The sequence below is a fragment of the Ips typographus genome, linkage group LG16 (assembly GCF_016097725.1).
Source record: "Ips typographus isolate SLU linkage group LG16, UJ_Ityp_2.0, whole genome shotgun sequence".
Taxonomy (NCBI): domain Eukaryota; kingdom Metazoa; phylum Arthropoda; class Insecta; order Coleoptera; family Curculionidae; genus Ips; species Ips typographus.
Window position 1 is genome coordinate 1,864,169 of NC_138437.1, and position 14,577 is coordinate 1,878,745.

General features: G+C 30.8%; 2 protein-coding genes across 4 annotated transcripts in view; one reads left to right on the plus strand and one right to left on the minus strand.

The window, feature by feature from the left end:
* nAChRalpha6 (nicotinic acetylcholine receptor alpha6) overlaps nt 1-14,577 on the minus strand; it is an 86,297-nt gene that overhangs the window by 25,493 nt on the left and 46,227 nt on the right. For all 3 annotated transcript variants that reach the window (XM_081994131.1, XM_081994129.1, XM_081994130.1), the window contains exon 6: nt 11,259-11,334. In XM_081994131.1, coding sequence (XP_081850257.1) covers nt 11,259-11,334 — 76 coding nt within the window. The remainder of the gene's footprint in view (nt 1-11,258; nt 11,335-14,577) is intronic.
* Nucleotides 1-14,577, plus strand: part of LOC145738941 (cuticle protein 18.6-like) — a 99,317-nt gene that overhangs the window by 5,458 nt on the left and 79,282 nt on the right. The gene's annotated exons all lie outside the window — the stretch shown is intronic.

The window sequence follows — 14,577 nt, forward strand, 5'->3', positions numbered from 1 at the left end:
AAAAAAAGTTCAAGACCAAACTATAATGACTGAAATGAACAAAATTATTGTCCAAATTCACTTAATATCAATCACTATTCTCATGGCAGGTGTCGTAAAAAACACGTCAGAATATCCCTTTTAGAAATTATAAAACTATTTTTTTAATTGTTTTTTTATCGATATTCTGGGGGTTTGCCAAAAAACAAAGACAAAAAATTAATAAATATTAAACAAATTTAAATGTTCAAAAAGTCGAGCTTACAAACACAAAAAAATACAATTTTCATTGTTGAAATTTTGACAGTGGTTTATGAAACTTAGAAATTCAAAAAATAAAAATATCGTTATTATTCAAATTGAGGTTGCATCAATTAGTATTGAAATGATAATTGTTATATTAATGACTGTTAAAAATATGAAAAAATTTTACACTAAACTCATAGACTGTGTAGTTTATAAAATTATATTGACTTTTATAATAATACAAAAATTAGAATTGTCGTGTGGTTCAATTTTGCTTGAGACAAAATACTATTCAAATGGAAATTGCCATTATCATGTTTATTAAAAATGTGCAACAATAGACTAATTAACAAGAATATTTAGTTTTTGCATCTAGTTTGGTGATTTCGATTGACAGAAATTCTGCTTTATTTACTTTTATTAACTTAAAAATGACTATTGTAAGGTAATAAGAAATTTAAAATTTCTGAATTTTGGCAATGGGAAAAAACATCTAAGATAGTGACGTGGTTTATAAAATATTAGTAGACAAAAATGAATCAATCAAAACGGTTGTTATGGTGCAAAGTTACTTGACACAAAGTCACTGTTAATATGTAATTGCCATAATAATGTGCACTAAAATTATCCAACATTAAACCCTAAAGACAGGCAAAAGTAAATGTTGTTTTTCATATTGACAAACAAGTTGTAATTCCCACGAGCGTATAAGTTTTAAAATAATAACTATGTCACTGTATTTGAGATAAAAATGGATTTTACTGCAGTTTTAATATAATGGGAATGTTGTTGACTTTTTCTACTAAATTTAACTTGTCAGTGGTGCAGTTTGTTTTGAAGATGTACTGTAATTTATAACTGAAATAAAAGCAGCTTAGGAATTATTTCTTTTTGTGATGTTTCGAAAATATATAATCTACTCGTTGCCACACAGAAACAGTAATTTATTTTTTGAAGCAGAATCGTTTAAAATTTTTTCTTAATGGGTAATTTTTTGAAAATCCTTCTACTCAGCCAGTAGGATTTAATGAAGGTTTTTTTTAAGCAGTTTGCAGATTTTCCACTTCAAACTTTCAGTAAAAAAAATACTACATACAGTTAGAATTTATGCTGTGTTTGTTTGAAAATTAATTGTTCTTTTTTTATTTGTAATTTAATTTCCTAGAAATATATGATGTAGTTAAATAAATGATGTATGATGTATATATGCTTTTAAAAAAAGTGCACAAATTCTGTTTTCTTCAAAACTGGGTCAACATATCGTATCAATCATATTTGATGTGATAAGTAGGATTGCAAGTAGAAAATAGTTCAATTAACCATATCCGATCATCATGAACTCGTGTTTTTTCGCTTAATTGACCCATTTTCACTTGCAGTGGGGCTAACACATCAAAAATGATTAATATGACGTGTGAACCTGTTTTGAACGTTGGAACACAGAAACTTTTTATCTTTATTATCAAGTTTTACACTTTTTATAGGTTAAATGAAGCATTAGAATCACAACATTTGGCGTAGTTAACTAGAGTTCCTTTCCGGTTTTGCTCAAATTTCTGCAGAATTTTTCTTGTCAAGGTTTTTAGTATCTAGTTTCATAAACTGCCCACCACGTTATAATTTTTTTAGGTCATTTTTAAAAAGTTGGTTTGGATTGTCATGAGCCCTGATTTGCTGACTGGAAAAACCTTGACTTCAATGCCCCATGACTGTACTATACGGGGTGGGAAATACGTATCTGCAAAAAAGTTGAATTTTTAAGTAACTCCTAATTAAGCAAAAAGTTTTCAGGATTTTTCTTTAACACCCTGTGACTAAAAAAACGAAAAAGACAACATTGCAGTGATTAATGGTGAATTATAAACATGATTATGGGTGATTTCAACGCCAAACTGGGAGAAGGAAGATTTGAAGCATTGGTGGGACCTTATGGACTAGGATTACGCAATGAACGTGGCGAACGTCTTTGTCAATTCTGTCAGGAGGAAAACATGAAAATAACAAACACATGGTACAAGCTGCCACCTAGACGGTTATATACGTGGAAGGCTCCAGGAGATCGCCCAGACAACATAATCCGCAATCAGATCGATTACATACTCATCAACAAACGTTATGGGACATCGGTAAAGAGAATATGCACCTATCCTGGTGCCGATGTGTGACACCATAACGTCGAAAAACAGCATACCTGGGGGCCTATTCTTGATAGCAGGGAACGGAAGTCTCAAGAGAAGTGTTGACAGAATGTGACAGAAAAAGCTGACAATGGCGTGTTCCTGTCACATTCTACAGGTCTTTCTCTTGATAATTCCCTTCCCTCGTTTCAAGAATACGCACCCTGGGCCACGTAATACGCAACGAGGGGTACCAATTCCTGCAATTGATAATTGAGGGAAAGAGAGGAATCGGCAGGAAAAAGATGTCATGGCTCCGCAACGTTAGGCAGTGGACAGGACTGAGAACAATGCAAGAACTAATGCATACCAACATAATAAGGAAGAGTGGACAAATGTGATTGCAAACATCCATTAATGGACACGCAGCAGAAGAAGAAGAATGGTGAATTAAACAAAAACAAATTTAAAATTTAAATTTGATGTGGATTGCATATTCAAGAGAATGTATTCATAAGCTTTTAAGACGTATAAAAGCTCTATTTTATTGATGATTCATTTACAGGGTGTGAACGTAATAACCAAATTTAGCAACAATGCTTTTAAGTCAAGATACTGTTTTTTAACAAAGTTAATATCCAAAACTGAGAATCCCAGAAAAACATTTAATTACTTTTTTGGGTATTTTTTGAAACGTAGACCATTTTAAGACATTTTTGTTTTTGGGAGTGAAAGTTATGCCAGAAAAGCAATTTTGTCTTATTCTAGTTCATGTATGTCGCATCTGCATTTTTAAGCAATAATGATAAGTTAATTTCTCTAATAACACTGATTATCGAGTCTGGATTGTCTACAAAACATTTTAAATTTTTAGATGATTTTCATCAATTGACTTTGAGTTTTTTTTACGATACGCCACTGGAGTCTCTCACTGTGCCAATTGGACACTTTCCTACGCATTATACAAGAGATTTAAACAAATATGAGGTAATACCATAAAAAAGGAGTGTCATTTTATTCGGTTGTCACAAACGGCGTGTGAATACGGTATGGAAAAGCTTTTCAAACAAGGTGCCACTTGACTTCCTATCCCATTAAAAAAATCGATTTCAACGTAAAAAATGGACATTTTATACGCCCATTCCGAATTTCAAAGCAATGCATATTATGTGGTTTAAAACATAAAAAAAGGGTTTCATTATTCACGTGGGCATATACACAATTTCCGAGAGGGAAAACGTCAATAAGAGTAATAGGCACACATAAATCTCAAAAGACGTTCTTAGGACATGTGGAAAGCTTTAATTGTCTGAGCTCAGAAATTAATTGGAGCAAATCTGTTCCAGAAGGAATTAAATTCGGAATCCTGTCTGGACCTCAATTCTTGTTACCATGCGTGTACAAGTTTAATCCAGACTATTGAGTGGGCAGTAAGAGTTAATCTTGCTGTCCTAGTAATCAAGTTAGATAATCTGTTTTAATAACTTGGTAAACACGGATTACGAAAACAATTTTTTTTCTAAGAAGAACATTTTGTCAAGTTATATGAACTTATTAGGTAAAACCTAATCAGTCATTTGGCAGTTAATCAAATTTCAGGATCTCATTTTATTTTCGCACGTCATTTGATTTGAAGTTCGTTAATTAACAAATGACATTATTCAGATAATTGTTATGGATGTCAGTGAAGTGACAAGGGCCAATGTCAGTCATTTTAAAAAATCTTTTATTTAGGCATCAAATCGACGCAGAAACGTAGAAACGGCTGCACGTTTCTGACTGCTTGACATGTCCTAAATTTGGGTGGCTTTTGTATATGCTGATCGTAATTAAATACAAAGCAATGAGTCGCAAGAACCCTCACTGTGTCCTACATAAATTAAATTATAATCGATACTCATTGTTAACGGTGAGGTGTATCTCAGCATGTTGCTGAAGTTCTGTCAAAGCACAAAACCTGCCGGTAATTATGCGAAAGCTTTAGAGTTTATTAAGTTTATCAACCCGCAATACACGGATAAGAGCTTTGCCAATATGTAAAACACCCTCAGTTTATATTAAATCGCTGACATGTCATCCACATGAGAGACATTTTCCAGATTTCTCCTCATAAGATAACTAAATTTCTTGATTCGAAAGCACTCGTTCCGCATGTTTCGAAGAGGTTACGTTGTGTATGTCTGCTATCCAAAAGTAATATAGAGATATATTAAATTCTTCCAGTTATTGAGGTTCGGATTTGCGATTTTCAATATAGACAGTATATTAGATATTATCAGTTAACTGAATAAAATACAATTGATAATTTGAATAAAATATGTGTCCCTATATTAGTAACAGTTTTGCGAAAAGCCGATATTACACCAGTTTAATTTCCATTCGCAATTTTCGTATTCAAAGTTGAGGTTGTTTTACATGAAAATCTAAAGTTGTGTTCAGCTCATAAACACCATTTATTTAATTTGTATTGAAAATTGTGGTAATAATTTTACGTAACGTATTAAAACAATGATTTAAACCTTTTATGTTTGCTTCTGTGTTCTTAATTGTTTTAAGTTTTAATAGTGTTATGGATGCAAATTAGTAGTATAAGAACATGCAAGGAGTGTAGGACAAAAAATTCCCAACTGGTCAACATACCAGAGCTGGTCTTAGTTTTGTCTTCCTGGAATAAACTTTGAAATATCCCTAAAAAAAAATTTTTACCATGAATTATTAAAGCTTTTTAGAATTCCAGTAATCTGATACTGTTTTGCTATCAATCAAAATAGATAATTATCACCGTGTGTGTAAAAATAGGGTTTTACCAAAAACAACTTTTCCTTTTTTTGTTTCTACCTTCAAAACTGTTTGTCTCTTTTTCATTTCTGCAGGAAAAGCAGCCTGAAAGAGCTATCGTGAATTTTGTCATTTATATATAAAGCAAATACAAAGTTTAAAAACGTCAAACTGATGGAAATAAAACAACCACAATTTTGACAAGTTCAAAGCTTTCTGTAATAAAAAATATGAAATATTAGAATACAGTAGCTACAATTTTGGCAAGTATTACCTACGACTGTTAAGTTTGAGGATAGAGACTGAATTGTAAATTTAGTTAAACTATATTTTTAACACTTTTTATGAAAAAATTTGGTATTTAAAATACTTGAAATATAGTGTACAAAAGTCAAAAAATACTAAAACTGAAAACAGCTTTTACATACATTTTACACAAAAGACATGTTAAAGGCATTTACTGCGCTACTTGAGCGCCTCAGAAGCTCTCAAAATGTTTTATTATTAAGTTCAGTTCGCGTAATCAGCAGTTTTCAACATAGTTACATTTAACACACTCAAAAGTTCTGTTAGTATGTTTGAAGTTTTTATTTAACAACATTTTTAGATTCTCTGGCATATTGCGTGTATTGTTACCATTTAAGCATTTTTACTTTTAATTGATACACACTTTTGAAGGAACCTTCTGATATAAATTTAATTAAAAAATATACATTTTCATAACTTCTGGTGTGCAGTTTGTGTACTAGTAAAGCAGCTTAAAGTTTGACCAGAATATACAGGGTGTCCGGAAAATACGTGTACAACGTTTGACGACAGACTCCTGACGTCAAAATATGTCGATCTAAGCCGACTTAGTTATATCCAAAATTGTCTCGTTTAGCCGGTAGAGGGCGTCAAAAATTTGTAAAAATATTGGTTTTTTACTAAATTACGTGAAAACCTGCTAATGGATTTTAATGAATTTTAGTATGTAGACTAATACTATAAAATGACGTTTTCTAGTAGTATAGTCACCGGCTGTAAATAAGTGGAAGTGTTATAAAAGTGATATAATACGTCAACATTTCTCCTCGTTTTTTATATGAACGGCGTTATGACAACCCAGATATTTTTGTCGAGTGACCGGAAGTATTTTGAAGCTATTTTACCTCTTTAATATTTCCCGGTGGATGAGCTGTTTCGCCAGAAAAAAAAAATTTACAATTACCTGCATACATCAAAGTAGGTATAATAAAGTTGAAATTATTTATTGTAAGAAACTAAGTAAACCAAAAACATTACTTAAGCAAATGTGTAAAATGACCGCCATCTTGCTGAATACACTTATCAATACTCTTTAAGAAATGAAATTGTACCCAATATTTTTACAAATTTTTGACGCCCTCTACCGGCTAAACGAGACAATTTTGGATATAACTAAGTCGGCTTAGATCGACATATTTTGACGTCAGGAGTCTGTCGTCAAACGTTGTACACGTATTTTCCGGACACCCTGTATAGATAGAACATTTTTGGGACAACCAAATTATTCTTCAGAACAAAGTGTCCTAACAATGTCGAAGTTTACCGGCTGTCCAATAAACAATTTCCAAAATAATGGTCATGTAAGAAATCGTCACTGTTCAGTTTTTTCGAAATATCTTGAAAACAAAAAATAATAGAATATTTTTCAAAAAAGATTTCAATTAGCCATATAATTCTTTAAAACTTTTCTAATTTAAACCGTTTTGTTAGTTCAATAATAACTGAGATTCCAATGGTGAGCATCGAATTTGGGACAGACTGTATACCAATGGTAAACAAAATTGGGTCTTACGTCCAGTGTTATTGATTATAAATACGAATGTCTACTATATTTCTAGGCAAATTTAAATTATACAGGGAGTGTCAAAATTATGTAACTAACGAAACATATTTTTTTCTTCGCCCTATTTCTTATTGCAAATTCGGATTCTACGATAAATTCTAGGCTTATTTTAGTAGTGTTCTGTATCTAATAAACTTAATTTTGATTTCCTGACAACTTTTATATGTAAAGTTTGTCTAGAAATAAAGTAGACTTTCGTATCTACAACTTTCGTATTTAAACTTTTCTTCTAAAGCTAAAAATAAAGTTTGTAATGGGGTCGTCTAAATTCAATCAATAACCGTGTACCTAGTGAGTAAATTTTGATGTTTCTATAGGAGATCTGAGAAACTATAACAGCATAATTGTTAACGTAGGCGTCATATACTTAACTTTCTAACAATTTATTTCCGTTTTATTTTCTAATTCTGCGTTTTTACCAAACCCTAATAACACATCTAGTAAAGCATGGAAAATAAATAAAGCTGTTATTGATGTGTAGAGCAGCTATTTTTGATCTTTTTGACAAGTAAAACCCTTTTTGATATCTAATTTGCTGACGGAACCCCTGCCATGTTTTAGTGGTTTAGTTACTGTAGTTAGCATCACAATTGGTAAATTAAGGAGGCAATGGAAAAAAAATATTATATTTAAAAAACAAATTTTGCTGTTACTAAATGTTAGAAAAAACATCTAAACTTTGTTTAATTTTAACATTTCAAAAATCAGATCAATAAAGTCAAATTTACACTGAAATGTATCACTGTTTTATTGGAATTTGACCATTGCAACAAACAATGATGAGAAACAATATTGAACCTTACTAACTTCAATTTTGTTTTCTAAAACTGAAGGAGTCAATATTATATCTGTTTAAAAGTCAATTTAAACAGTCAATTGTTCAGTTCAATCAGAAATGTATACTCTCTAAAATTAATATTCACATTGACGTAGAAATCGTGTCACAATTTGTATGCAACAAATGGATAAACGAATGAGATTTAACTTATAAACTAAATCGAGTCTTACCAACATTAAACTTGTTGTTAAGGACGAAGTTACTTTGAAATAAAACATTTTTTGAAGAAGTTTACTGTTGTAACAGGTACTAGTGAGAAAGTAAAATGAACCTTATTGACATCTGTTTGTTAAAACTGACGGAATCAGTATTCTGCTCAGTCTCTTTTTAAGGGTCAATTTACACAGTCCAACCCTAATTTGTAGTTAATTCTTTGAATTGTGTTAATTAAGTCAATTAAGTTGTGTATAGCTTCATTTAAACTCTAAAACTTCAGTTTAAGTAAAACCTATAAAAGTGCAGGCTTTTAACGGGTTTATAATGTAATTTCCGTCTTAACAGTAATAAAAGTCAGTTATACACAGTTCAATAAAACTTCCAGTTAACTAAAACATGACCGTGCACCTCGAAATTGGCTGTAACAAAAAGCATGTCAATAAAGGCGAATTTACGTTTAAACGAGTCCTAATGAAATTTTTCTGTTGCTACAAAGAGTGATGAGAAGCCAAAAACAAGAACTTTTTAGACATTCCAAAATGTAAATTGATACTTGAAAAAAATAAAAGAATGCAATTAAGGTTGAAATTCGTATAAGGCAAAATTAGAGTCGTAGATTTGACTAACAGCTGAAATATTTGATTGGGTTTGAAAAATTTCAGGGTACGTTAGGGCAAAATTAGCCCTTATGTCAATAACGTTTAAAGTTAAGGTAGTAAAAACGTTTTAAGTTTTCTTAAAAAAATGATTAAGACATTCTTTTTACTTAAAAGAATAAGTCCCCACCTAAAATGCATTGGGTTGAATAAAGTTGCAACATTTTCGAACAAAAAACATAAGAAATAAGAAAATAATTTATAAATGCAGTACTTAAATTTTTGGTTTTACAAAAAAAATTAAATTGATGACAATAAAGTGGAAATTGGCATGCAATAAATTAGTATCTTATGGGCAATTTGCCATTATAATCCATCTTAAAAGCAAACAAAATTGAGTCATAATTGCATCATTATACCGGCATTTTTGCTTAAATAATTCAAGGTACGTAAAAATCAAATTGCTTGAAAAAACTCGCTTTTAAATTCGTATTAATTATTAACAAAAATGGACTTATGTGAAAACTTGAAGAAAAAAATGAAGATTGATAACTCATTATTTTTTTAGAAGAAGCAGGTGTATTAAATTTTAATAAACAATATTAAAAATATTTGGTTATCATTATTATTTACAATTAAATTATATTCGGTTAATTCAATCTTGGAAAAAAGATTAAATTTTTTTACTCTTACTCTGACTCTAGACGCTAACCAAGTGGCTAAATAATGATAACAAAAATATTCAAATGCCTGATACACAGACAACAGAAAATACATAGAACTTGAAATAGAATTATCTTTGATATCTCTTCTTAAGAATACTGAGTTTTTTAACAAAAATTGATTGTTTCTTAACATAAATTATACTATTTTTCGTTTAGACAAAGTTAATTTTTACTGATATTTGCCCCATTTTCAAATATGAATTGTCTCTGGTTAGTTAATGTGAAAAGTGTCTATGATTGTGACTGAAAAAGAGAGTAATATACTAAAACGAGATAGATAATACATTTTACACCAAAAAGTCAGATATATTTCTGCATCAAAATTACAAAAAGCTGAATAATTGACATTCGTCAAAACCAACCATCACAAACACGATAGAAAAGAAGCTACAGCAAAGAATAAAGAAACTGCCATGTGCGTTAGCCTATAGTGTGATTCATTACTCACGGAATTTTTTCATTTGAAAAATGTCATGTTCCAAACGTGATATTCAAAAATATAATAATATCCAAGTGGCTTCTGGAGAAAATTTCGAAAAAATGTAACCATTTTATAAATCACCCTGTATGCCCTAACTTAAAAGATATTTTGAAAACTGGCATAAAAGTTTCAAAATTACCGATAGGAAATCGATGGTAAAAAGAGAGAACCATTACAACGGGCTAAGTAAATATGGGAAGAGAAGTCATCTGACATCATTATTTACGCTTTTAAAGTAAATTTTGTCGTTGCGTATGAGTTTCAAAAGCACAAGTTTGAAGTTTTATTTGAAGCCTCAGTCAATTTAAAAGGTTCATTGAGCAGAAGTTCACTTCAAGTAGAAAAAGCGAACGAAAAAGTTCCCTTCAATATGAAAAGAACGAGCGCCAAATCACTTTTTTAATATTAAAAGCATTTAAAAGGGTGAAACTGTCAGGTGGAGGCAAAATAAATTTAAAAATCAAGTTTTATAGGAAAACTTTTTTTAATTACAGCAAACTTTTACTAAAGCAGTTTTTGGCAAAATCCAGGTCGGATGGATAGAAAGAAAGGTTTGCTTTTCCTATTTATACGGCGTGGCCTTAAACGATTTCTCCAAAATCTGGTCTCTTGCTAACAAAAGCGAAGATAATTTGTTAATGTTGCTTCACAATAGACGGCCAGTTCGAATCATTCATCATTTTTGATTAGTTTACTCTTGGGCATGTGGCTGTATTATTTTGCAAAGGGACTCTTTTTTCCCCTCAAGTTTATTAAATAACTTTGACATTTACGTCTCCTAAAAAAAGTGCGCAACTCAATATTTTTCATTAATTACAGGAGATTAAAAAAGTTTTTTTTATATTGACCCGAATGAGGATTTAATAAAGCTGGTTCAGTAGGTGGATAAAAAATTGCGTAAAAAAAGTTAATGAGAGTTTTCAGAGAAGAATAATATGTGTTTTAGCCTTTTAGAAAACGATAAAACTTTCCTTAACCTTAAGCTTGTCATAAACATCTTGATTTCCAATTATTAAAAGCAAATTCATATTTCAGAAAGCAGATATAAAAACTTTTTTAATTTAAAAAGTACTTAAAGCTTTGAAATGACATTGTGGCGGTTTAATTTAGTTTTTCCTCGATTTCAATACTATGAAAATATAAATAATATTTTTTTTTTGATTTAATGAGTTTGCAACAATAATTAAAATATTAAATTTCCAGCATTGATTTTGATAATATTGATTGTGTACCTTTCAAGTTAAATATCGTCTTGTTGATTTTGTATTTGAAGGACAGGAAAAAAATCCTTTAAAGAAATTTCATCCAATTAAAGAGCCTAAGGGCTATGATTAAGCTGAAAATCAAACAAACGAGGGGTAACTCGTGAAGTTTTGTAAATATCTTAACCTAAAGCTTATTATGCCGTTGGGAGCGTTTTTGAAGAATAAAAAAAGTTAGACAGAGGAGTTTTATTAAATATAAGGACTTACCGATCAGGTACCACTCTCCATTTGTAATGAAGTCAGATAAGTCTCCTCCAGTGTCGGAGTTCAGAATCAAATCGAGCTGTAAAATAAAAAAAAGCTTTGATATACAAGGGAATATTGTAAGTACGCAAATATTACATTTAAATAAGTAATACAAAATTAGTTAGATCATTATTTTTTTACTTAGCTTCAAGGAGCAGGAATTTCATGTATAAACTGGAAATCTCATCTCCCTAATTTTGTATTTAAACCAACATACATTTGAATTCCACTAATTCTGCTTGAAAAAAATAGGTTGTTGGGAAAAACAACATCAAAAAAGCATTCGAATGCTGCACTGTTGATCGCTTTATCAAGTTGATTAGTTTAATTTACAACAAAGCTGCAAGAGAGGGTTATGAAAATTAATGATAGCAATCTTCTGGAAAATTTAAAATAACATTGCACAAGAACTTGCACCGACCTCGGTAGATATATTTGATTTAAATTGATTTTTGGAGATATTGGCTGATAAAAGCACATTTTATTTTCACACAAGGGCGTTTCCTATAAAAAATGTCCGCACGCCATTGGAAAAGTTTAAACCAATATTTTTACCCTAAAATATGCACCGTTGTCAACTCCCAAAATGTATGATACTTGGAACTATGCTTTCGGAAATAATTACAAAATCATAATTCTTAATGAAACTTTAACACTCTGTATTTCTGTAACAAAGCTTTTCTGAGATTAGTTGATACGAGGTTTCATTAAGTTAATGTGTGTTTATTTTAAATAAAGTGAAACCGGGAAAGGTAACGGAACGTGGTTTGTGAAACTTTGTCAGTGTTGCCAAGATATATTGGCGATTGAATAACCGATCAAATAACGGTAGATCAAAAAATAAGCAATTTATATGAAACATTTTAATTATCGATTCTATAACGAAAAATAATGCAGATTTGCTATACAGGGTGTTTCAGAGTTGTTGTGACAAAAGCCTAGGGGAGATTCTCCTGGCAAAATCAAGCAAAAGAGAATATGTGTCCGCAAGTGCTTTGTTCTCAAGATACAGGGTGTTAAAATTAAAAAAAAAAAGTTGAGTGTTTTGTTCAATAATTTGATATTTTAAAAATAATCGCATTTTTTTTTTCTCGAAAATGGGGCACCTTAGGAAAAAATTAAAAGAGCCTTTTTCCCTTCAGAATTGAACAGGAAATCCAGTGGCGTATCATTTTTTTTGTTAAAAAATATCCAGTGACGTGCCTGCACGCGCGCCACTTATGAAACTAAAAACAATATTTTTATCGGAAAATATGTATTATTGTTAAGTGTCAACACCACCAAAATTTGTATTTTTTTTTAAATTTAAACACCCTGTATCTCGAGAGTAAAGCACTTGCGGACACATGTTCTCTTGAACTTTTTTGCTTGATTTTGCCAGGAGAATCTCCCATAGGCTGTTGTCGCAACAACTTTGAAACACCCTGTATAAACAGATTTTCATTTTTCCATCAATTGTAGTAAGTTTTTACTTTAGTAACAGATATCACGTGGTTTTAGTGGATAATTTAACTAGACACACCTTTTACATCGAATACTGCAAGAGAACTTTTCTAAACCTTGATTTTTGCCACTTTTGAGAACAGTTTGACAGTTTGACACGTTTTGTATCGAAAACTGTGTTAAAAATTGTAATTCTTGCAAAGTCTAGTCATGTTTTGACAATTTTGGCATTAGTGACAGATATCACGAGGTTTTAGAGGATAATTTAGCTAAGAAGTCACGTGACAATTATCAAAATAACTGTCGTAAATCTCAGAAACACGTTTTATATCAAATACTGTAAGAAAACTTTTTTAAATTTTAACCCTTACTTTTGACACCACAGTTTGACAGTTTTGTCGTTAGTGACAGTTGTTACGTTATTTTAGAAAACTATTCAGCTAGGCGGTCACGTGACAATTGTCAAAATAACTGTCATAAAAATAACAGCAACACGTTTCGTTTCGAAAACTGTAAGAAAACTATGTTATTTTAATTCTTGCAGATTCTAGACAAATTTTGACAGTTTTGATATTAGTAACAGATAGGCAGCCACATAAACCACTTGCAGTAAGAAAATTACTCTTTTAAGCACATTTTTGAAATCTTTATTAAATTTCCTATTCAATAACTTCAAAAAACACTACAAAATTTAGTACTGTCAGGGAGAAAACTGCCAGAAACACAATTTGGAAGGACAATCAGGGACAACCCACATAATGGCAATGTTATTAAAAACCAATTAATATTTTTCTTAAACTATTTGAGTTTTATTTTATTAAATTTTTATTTTAATTTTAAAATTATTAGGTTATATGCAAAAAAAAACAGGATAACGGTAGAAGAACCACAACAACGATAGATTTGCCGTTTTAACGGTAGATCTGGCAACACACGTAGTAAAGTTTTGACAAATTGGCAACAATATTTTATTTATTTATTTTAAATAGAACACCCTGTATATTATTACATTTTTAAGTACTTCTGACGATGCTAAGGATTTCATTTACCTTTATTTATTAAAAATTATTTTTTCTGAGATATTGACGTTTAAAAAATGAAATTTTTACAATCTCGATTGCCAAAGCTTCTAAACAAACTGAGATAGAACAAAACGGTTTGTAATTCCTATTTTAACTTTTTATGCTTGACAGGCGTCAATTTTTTACTGCATCTGGGTGATAAATCTCGAAAAGTTAAGTCATTTACCTTTACCTCAATGTTATTGTACATGACAATACTTTCAATACAAAATTTGTTTTCGAAGTTTTAAATGAATTTTACTTGTTTGGTCGAAATATATACAGGGCATCTAAGTTGAAACGTTAAGAGATGCAATTGCTGTTGCGGAATGAACAGGCCAGACAAAGACCAACATGGTAGACTAAAAGGAAGTATATGATGGGAGGACTAATGTCCATCAGGACCTTGATTCTTGCCGGTAATAGAGTAGATCATTCCTCTATGTACTTCTATTATAATATATTTTACTAGCACGTTTTACATGTTGAGCCAAAAGAAGGGAACGTTTCCCAAGCAAATTAGTGACAGTGTTGCCACTATTCCGCATCAATTATAATTTTATAATTTAACTTAACTTGTTTTCTATAAACACTCAATTGAAGACCACTTTCAATTCTTCTGTTCCATCACTGTCAACAATGGGGAACCTGACAGTGAACAAGAGCTTAGATAAAATTGAGTAACGATTCTACTGGGTTACTGTCAAGATGTGAAACCATGGGGCCAAATGTTCCACTTTTGCAGTTAATCAAGAACCACAAACAAGATCCCGAGG